This window comes from Micromys minutus, assembly GCF_963924665.1.
Source record: "Micromys minutus genome assembly, chromosome: 8".
Classification (NCBI taxonomy): domain Eukaryota; kingdom Metazoa; phylum Chordata; class Mammalia; order Rodentia; family Muridae; genus Micromys; species Micromys minutus.
The window spans coordinates 46,677,601-46,686,584 of record NC_137977.1 but is presented as its reverse complement, the minus strand read 5'-3'; the positions used below and the strand labels follow the sequence as shown (position 1 = coordinate 46,686,584).

Below are 8,984 nucleotides of genomic sequence, written 5' to 3'. Positions count from 1 at the left end.
CTCTGCTTTTAGAGTGTTGGGATCAAGGACTTGTGAGGTCTGGACTCTAATATAGTTCTGCATATATTCACATGTTTCTTATTTAAGTTGACAAATTCAGAGGGGGGGGGGGGTCATACTTTCTTAGCATAAGTGAGCTATCAGTCTGCTCCATAGTTGGTGCTGGACCGATGGTCGATGTTTATTTACACAATCATTCTTCATCAGTATTTGCACTCAAACAGAGCCAACTGCTTATAACAAGGACTCACTCAGAGCAAGGCACAGCCTGAAAGGAACTATTCTCTACAACACGGAAGAACTTTGAGCAAGCCACACCTGATCATGTCTATCACTGGGAAAGTGATTAAACAAATACCACACACATCTGCTCCATGCACATTGGGCTACCTCCCCATAAACCCATTGTAAGTTAAAATATTGTAAGTTACTGGGCAAAGTGGCTCATTCCACAAATCCAGCATTTTCAGAGGCTGAGGCAGGAGCACCGTGTTCCAGGCTTACCAGCTACAGAAAGAGCCTCTCTGTCACCTAAGTATAGTGGTCACATTTGTAATGCCAGCAGTCAGGAAACAGACAGGAGGGTCACTACAAGTTCAAAGCCAGCCTGGGATATATAATAGACTCTTAGCTAGCCTGGGCTACAGAGTCAGACCTTGTCTTTATTTTTAAAAAGAGAGAGAGAGAGAGAGACAAGAGAAGAAAAGGTGTTCAAACATCCCGGCTGAGCAACACGGGCTGTGGAGTCTGCAGGTGAGCCCGCTGCCAGTGCAATTGCCACCGTGGCTGACAGTGTGGTGCCAAGTGCAGCTGCCAGGGGACTCTTCAGAAAAGTTCCCATCATGTCCAACAGGCTTGGTTAGTGTGTTGGGCTTGTTGTTGTTGTTGTTGTCCTGAATTGTTTGCTTTTCTCCTGAAGCCTACGGGAAAGTCAATTTGCTTCCAGAAAAAGCAGCAAAATAGAACCAGTGTGCTTTCGGCAGACTGCGCTTTTTCTGCACACTGCAGCTGTTGTGTGGCTTTCTAGGCCACATTCATGTGTGACTCCCCAGGCTCTGGAAAACCAAACCAGAGCCATCAAGGGCACCTTTGTAACCTTCTGCTGAACAGCAGACACTGCCACTAGGATCTTTGAAAGGGCCACTAGTCCAGTGGTGGCCAAACAGTAAGAACTGAAAATATGGCAGTTTGAAGACAAGTGGTATGTCTTGTTTTGTTTTTTCCATGAAACCTAATTAATTAGCATGCGCAACCTTTTCATAATTTAAACACACACATGCCCTTTTACTTTCTAAAGATGAAATGAGATACGGTTGGCTGTTAGAGGGCCTCAGACCTCAGATCCTGGGAGGGGTGGTTAAAGTCAAAAGCTGTATTTTAAAAGTGTATTTGAATTCAGCCAATAAAGCATGAGTCATATTGGAAAGCAAAAGGAACCATGGGAAGGCACGTTTGTGAAGGCAGTCACCAGAGAGAGAAGTATCCAGGTTTTAAATTTGCACAAATGCTTTGGCCTTCCCAGATCTTAATCTCCTCAACTCTCAGTCCAATGGGAAAATAAAAATCACTCATTCATAGACATATTTTAAAAAGATAAATGACAGTGGGGCCTGCTGGTACAGGTCTATAATCCCAGCTGCTTGGGAGACTGAAGCAAGAATACCGTGAGTTCAAGGCCAGTTTGGGCAACCGCTCTCAAAATAAAAACAATTTTTAAAAAGCATAAAAGGGGCTGAGGAAGTGATAAAACACTTGCTGGTATGCCTGAGGCCCTGGGTTCAAACCACACACCACAGAAAAACAAAACAGTTCAGGTATGGTGTCCAGCAGACAGTGATGTTCAACCCGGCCAGCTCTGCTTTCCTACTGGAGCCTGCCCACTGAGTGTCCATGGGAAGCTGGCACTTGTAACCTCAGACAGGCTGGTTTGGCTCAGTGTGACAGATGAGGGAGGGGACTTCTGGAAATATCCCACACCCACAGTGTCAGGAGTTGGTGTACCCATATTCCCACTACATCCATATTCTGTTTTAGACACAGTTTTGGGCAGGGCATAGCATTCCATTAGCCACAGCACGCAGGAGGCAGAGACAGACAGATCTCTGTAAGATCAAGGCCATAGCCCAGTCTGCACAGAGAGTTCCAGGACAGAGGCGCATAAAGAGACCCTGCAGAGGAAACTTGATGGAAGTGCACTCTTTCCTCTCACAGAATGAGTAGTGGAAATCAAACTCTGGTCCTCGGGCTTCACCTCAGTCACCTCAGCGGTGACACCCAGTCTTTACTTGATCAGTCCTGGCCAATCCTGTGACTCTGTGTCTTGTCCCCATCACATCTGTGAGTGTTTCCCTCATGGCTGAGCGGAGGCCTAAGATTGGCTTTGGTGATGGGTTTGAGGACAACAGCCAGTAGATGGTCTTTGTGAAATAAGATTTATCAGTGTTTTGTTCCCTGGAGAATTGTCTTCTCTTCTATGCCTTGGTGATGAATACATCCCAATATAGCCAGAGTTTCATAGGTTGCTAAAATCTCTTAAAAAAAAACTCTGTTCCCAAGCCTTCAGTGTATTTTTGGCTTCAAAGCAATACTTGCCTGAGTCCTGGATGGCTTCGCCCAATTATTGTCTATTCCTCTCTGGATTAACTTTCAACAAAAGACACTTCAGCATATAACAGTTGTTCAAATCCATGTTCTCTATTATGGGCTGTATCAATCAATTCTAACACTTCTGACTATATCTTCTGATAAAGCACATCGGATACACTTGGTCCAGTTAAAATGGGACCAACCATATTTACTTCATCCCCAGGAATAAACAGATCCAATCATGTACTCGCTTTCTCTCTCTTTCTCTCTCTCTCTCTCTCCTTCCCTCCTTTCCTCTCTCCCTTCCTTTCTTCATTTCCCTTTTTTCCTGTACTAGGAATTGAACCTCACACATGCTACCATCGAGTTACATCTCCAGCCCTCATTTTACTTTATTTTAAAACAAGATTTCACTCAGACAGCCTTAAACTTTCTCTGTAACCCAGGCAGCCTTGAATTTATGTTTCACCCTGCCATTTTGGTTTTGGTTGTTTTGAGACAGTATTTTACACTATAGTCCAGGCTAGCTCAGAGTTCTCTAGGTAGCCCAGAGCAGACTTGACCTTACAGTGAGTGATCCTCCTGTCTCAGCTTCCCTATTGCTGGGATTGCAGGAATGAGCCACTGTGCCTGGTCTGGTATTTGGGTTTGGTTATTATTGTTGTTTTCCATTCATAAATGAACAACACAAGGCTGAGTAGCCTTGGCTAGGTTTCTTTGGGATGTCTATGGGTTTGTGCAGAGTTCCTCCTGTCTTTTCTCATAGTGTTCTAGAAGGAACATACTGCCACTTGTTTCAGGGAAGCCTCCACTGAACCACCGTCCTAAAGGAGTGTGGTCAGCGCCACTGTACTGAACTTCCTGGCCCACAATCAACGGTGGCTGATCCGAGCATTTATTCACTGTTGACTTTCTTTTCCTTTCCCTCTCTGGAGCAACCACAGCTTTGGCAGGTTCAACCCGGTTATATGACATCCTGTGGCTCTGTGCTACAAGGAGTGGGAGGCTAGCGGTAGCACCCAGCCACAGTCCATAAGAACGCTGAGCGATGTGGACTGTGGCTAACTAGGCAGATCACACCACTCTCTAATGATGTAACTGTTACCCCGCTCCAGTCAAATATATCCTGTGGCTGCTGGATCCCCTCTAACTGACTTTCTATCTTTTCAAATAAACTGAGAACCCACTATGGGAAAAAATGACTATCACTATAAACCAGTCCAGTTTCTTTCTTTTTTTGGTTGTAAGTAGACATAAACAAGTAAATGCACACAGTCAACAAACGTATCAAGTACTTGGGACTGGACTCTGGCTACTAATTTGAACATTGTAGATTAGATTTGAAGCCTCTTTCTAGTTCCAAACTGGCTCTAACTTCCTGCCAGGGACATCCTTGAGCCAGCTGTGGGACATCTGCAGGCACACCCCAATCTGCAGAATGTGGGTATTGACTTCTGCCTCATCTGCTCTTCTGGGTCCCTCAGACTCCAGCAAGATCTTAAGCTTTTGCAAATGGACAGGGCTGGGAAGTTGTGATGAATTGCCACAACACAGGACAGAGAGCCTAATATAGTGAAGGTAAATCTGCATGATAAATTAAAGTTCTTGAGCAAGTCTGCAAAGCCTGGCATTTGGAAAAGATCTCAAAGAAACTTACCCTTCCATCTGGAGTCCTGGGACCTGAGTAGGCTGGGGCCTCACCCATCAGAACTGGCCACACATCAAAAAATTCCTAGAGGTAAGAAAACTTTGATAAACAGATCTGTTGAATCAACCAAAATATAGGGGATGAGTTGGGGTGTAGAACATGACAGGGGAAAAATGAGGTCTTGGGGCTGAGAAAAATGGCTCAGTAGGTAAAAGTGCTTGCTTTTCAAGTGTGAAGATCCAAGTTTGAATCCTAGATCCCAGGAAAAGTGGTGCACAGTAGCTCTTGGGGCAAAACAGGAGGTGGAGGCAGGAGGATTCCCGAAACTCTCTAGCCAGCTAGCCTTTCTCATGGAATAGCAAACAGTAAAGAGACCCCATCAGTCAACCTGGCAGGAGAGGACTGACACCCAAGGCAGATGTCCCCTGACTTTAAACATGGTGGCGTATGTATACACACACACACACACACACACACACACACACACACACACACAAAACCACATGTAAATACGCACAACCAACACACAAAGTTTTTTTTAAAGTAGTGTCTCAATGATAATGATGATGAGAAGGAGAAGGAAGAGGAAGAGGAGGAGGAGGAGGAAGAGGAGGAGGAGGAAGAGGAGGAAGAGGAGGAAGAGGAAGAGGATGCCACAGCTATATAATCATGTTGCAGCTTTGTCTGTGCTAATCAGAAATAGCAGCAGTGGAAAAAATATGAGATCTCAAAATATATTACATAATCCCACTATCAACTCCAGAAATGCTGTTCTTAACTGGTAAAGTATTATGAAAAAATAATTCAAAAGACCCTAAAAGCTATTTAACGTCATAAGCACAGCATGCCCCTCAGCCTGACTTTGTACTTGTGTTCCTGTACCACATTGTCTCCAGGCCCCCCTACCCCCATAACAGCGAAAGGCTGGGGCTCGGGCCATCCAGGGCTAAAGCTTTGATTAGTCTGTGCAAGGGCCTGGGCTTCATTCCAGCTCTGGGGTCATAACCTAAGAGACATGTTTTTATAACAAATTACATTTTACTCAATCACAGCCAGCCAGCTGATCAGATCAAACCTAAATCAGACAAATGTGTAACTGTAGCTAATCAAATTATGCACAAACTTTATTCCATTCAATCTTGACCAGCTCTCTGCCCGGGCTGTAGAACAGAGTCCTTGATAGCTTGCTCTCTAGGCGGGCCAAGATTCATGGAATCATTCCTAACTGAACTTATTTTATTTTGAGTTTTTCTTTTTACCATGGCCCAAGACACAAGCAGAAGACAGATGGAAGGTATTTGGGAATGTGGCTCACTTGGTAGAGTGTTTGCCTAGCAGGCCTAAAGCCATGGGTTCCAACATAAAACACCCAATGCACGGAGAAGCACTTGCCTGGACTCCCAGTGCTTAGTGGGTAGAGACAAAAAGATCAGGAATTCAAGCTCATCTTTGACCAAGTTCAAGACTAGCCTAGGATCCAGGAGACCTTGTCTCAAGAAAGAACAAAAGAGAGAGAGAGTAAAGAAAAGAAAAGAAAAAAAGAAGGAAAGGAAGGAAGGAAGGAAGGAAGGACGGAAGAAAGAAAGAAAGAAAGAAAGAAAGAAAGAAAGAAAGAAGTAAAGAGAGAAAGAAAGAAACAAACAAACAAAGAGGGATAAAAGAAAGAGCCCAGGAAGAAGACTCATGGGAAGCCACCAGGGCTGCCCAGGCTGTGGTTTTTGCTGGCGTTCTTTGCATTCAGAGATGCAAAGGTTGTGTCAGGTCAAAGTCTTTCCCTCCAGAGGCCTTCCTCCTCCAGGGCTCCCTCTGATCACTGAGCTGTTAGTACTTAGGGACAAACTGACCTGTTAGCACTAAAACTGCTGTATGTAGACGCCACCCTCTTCCTTTGTGCCTTTGAGTATGCTTATCGTGAGGTTTGCTCATGCTAATATCACACAGGGGTCATGCAGAAGGGAGTTCACAGGAAGCTCACATCCCACACCCTTGGCCTTCTATGCCCTTGGACACTTTCCCTAGACTTCTGACAATAGAAAGAGATGCCAGTCTGGGTGAGAATGTGAACTGGGGAGCCAGGGGAGCCCCATGTCCTGTTTGCTACTTGTTTAATGATGCATGAAACACTGTGCGCGCCCTACAACAGCGGTTTTTAACCTGTGGGTCTGGATCCCTTTAGCAACCCTCTGTCTCAAAAAAAGGAAAAAGGAAAGAAATTATTTACATTATGATTTAGTACAGTAGCAAAATTACAGTTACAAAGTAGCAACAAAATAATTTTATGGTTGGGACTGGGCTCACCCCAGCATGAGGAAGTGTATTAAAGGGGTCACAGCATTGGGAAGGCTGAGAACCACTGCCCTAGAACTTAACGTTTCATAAAGAAGATAAGTAAGAACTTCACTGCTGCTCAGAATAAGAAGATCTATTGAAACTGAAGCCCCTAACACAGGGGGTGAAAGTTCACGAAATGTAACAGTGGAGAACTCTTAACATAAAACACCAAACCCAGATTTCACAAGTTTTTTTTTAAAAAGATTTCATTTCATTTACTTATTTTATGAGTACACGTAGCTGTGTTCAGACACACCAGAAGAGGGTATCAGATCCCATTATAGATGGTTATGAGCTGCCACGTGGTTGCTGGGATTTGAACTCAGGACCTCTGGAAAAGCAGTCAGTGCTCTTAACCACCAAGCCATCTCTCCAGCCCTTTCACAAGATTTTTATACATTGTATACACTGTATAAAAGATAGTGTATAAACATACAGAAGCTAAGTGTGGCATTGTAGAGTAACAAGAGAGAAGTAAGCCAATGCAACAAACTAGAGATTCCAGAAACCAGAGCAAAGAAAGACAGGCTTTTTAATAAGACAGTGAGAAAAGATGGGCTTTTCAATAGGGCAGTGGGGAAGGTTGAGTCTCCTTCAGATGAGATAATTGGTTGATTGGTTGTCCATGCAGAGTAGTAATATTTATCTTGTATCATAGTATACATCAACATTTTTGTTATACTCTAGAGCTACATGTAAAATCCAGAAAAAAATAAAACTTATAGGAATTGGTATAATTAAATATTTTTCTGATCTTAGAGGCAAGAAAAGATTTCTTAGATAGGGCACAGAAATCAACAGCCATAAGAAAACTGATTACTTACATGACTCAGATTTCTATTTACCAAAGCACACTTTTGAGGGGGAGAAGTTGAGACAGGGTTTCTTTGTGTAGCCCTACCTGTCCTGGAACTCACTGTGTAGACCAGGCAGGCTGGCCTCGAACTCACAGAGATCAGCCTCTAGAGTGCTGGGATTAAAGATGTGCACTGCTGTGCTCCAAAACACACTTCTAAGATAAAGAAAGCTTTCAGTCAGAGATGTTTGAGACAGCAGAGGACCTGGATCCAGAGTTGGGTAGATCACTTGCCTGTGTGAGCCAGATGACCTGAATTCAATCTCCAGAACCCATGGTGGAAGGAGAGAATTGACTTCCAAAAGCTGTCCTCTGACCTCTACACCTGTGCTATATCTGGCACACGCCTTTAGCATCAGTTCTAAGGGTAAACTTGGGTCTTCATGGCTTCAAGAAAAGCATGTTACTATTTGAGCTATCTCCCTGCATGTTAGGTAAAACCCTTCACAGCCGTCCAGATTCACCCAGACTGTGTCCCGTGCTAGTTGAATTATTGACCAGACTGCCTTCAGTCACCGTGCGTTCCTTAGAAAGATCTGCCCTTGAAGTTTTCTTACCTTCTGTTTTGTCATGTCTAAGAGTCCTACAGAGTATCTGTCACAGTTGAGGAAGGCTCGGACTGTGTACAGGGCCTTGTGGAACTGCCTCTCTATATCCGTGAGCTCTTCAAAGACCTTGCTCCCAGACCACAGCAATATCTGAAGACATTTGAAAAAAATTATTCCTCCAATAATTTATTTTTTATTCACTTTACATCCCTACTGCAGCCCCCTTCCCTCTCTCCTCCCAGTCTGACCCTTACAAATCCCTGCCCCCACAATCAGATTTTGAAGTACAAATTAGAAGTTTCTTGGGTAGAAAATAATAATTTTGCAAAGATTTCTACTTAATCTATTTAAGTCTCATAATAATCTAGACCAGTGGTTCTCAGCCTATGGGTTGCAACCCCTTTGGGGGTCAAATGATCCTTTCACAGGGGTCACCTAAGACCATAGGAAAACACAGATATTTACACTATGACTTACAACGGTAGGAAAATTACAGTTGTGAAGCATCAGTATTATGATTGGGGGTATGAAAACCTGCATTACAGTGTTGCGGCATCAGGAAGGTTGAGAAGCACTGCCCTAGAGAAACAGATGGGGTCATTAGCCCCATTTTATAGGTGGAAAACTGAGGTTTGGAGAGGTGAAGTGATCAGCTGGTTTACGTTGGGTCTAATTCTTTTCATTTATTTTATCTCGTATGTTACAGGGTTTAGGAAGGCAGGGCCGAAGCCCCGTGCTTGCCTTATATGTACAGGCTGTGAGTTCAGTCCCCACCACTGCAAAAGCATTAATACAAAATTATAACAAGCAGTTGAGCATACGTACCCAATATATAGTTAACTTATTTAGTTTGATAACAATCTTTGAGAGTGATACATAACTGTTCACATGTTTTTGTTTGTTCCTTTGTTTGTATAAGGTCGTGTGGAGCCCAGTCAGTCCTCCTCGAATTAGATAAGCCCATGAGACTGACCTTGAATCTCTGATCCTCCTGCCTCCACCTCCTTCCTAAGTG

At 43.8% G+C, this 8,984-nt stretch overlaps 1 protein-coding gene across 2 annotated transcripts in view; it reads right to left on the bottom strand.

The window, feature by feature from the left end:
- The window catches only part of PDE6A (phosphodiesterase 6A), a gene marked incomplete at its 5' end in the record, with an annotated part of 62,419 nt that overhangs the window by 41,346 nt on the left and 12,089 nt on the right, over nt 1–8,984 (bottom strand). For both annotated transcript variants that reach the window (XM_080920447.1, XM_080920448.1), the window contains 2 exons: nt 4,244–4,318; nt 7,979–8,119. In XM_080920447.1, coding sequence (XP_080776573.1) covers nt 4,244–4,318; nt 7,979–8,119 — 216 coding nt within the window. The remainder of the gene's footprint in view (nt 1–4,243; nt 4,319–7,978; nt 8,120–8,984) is intronic.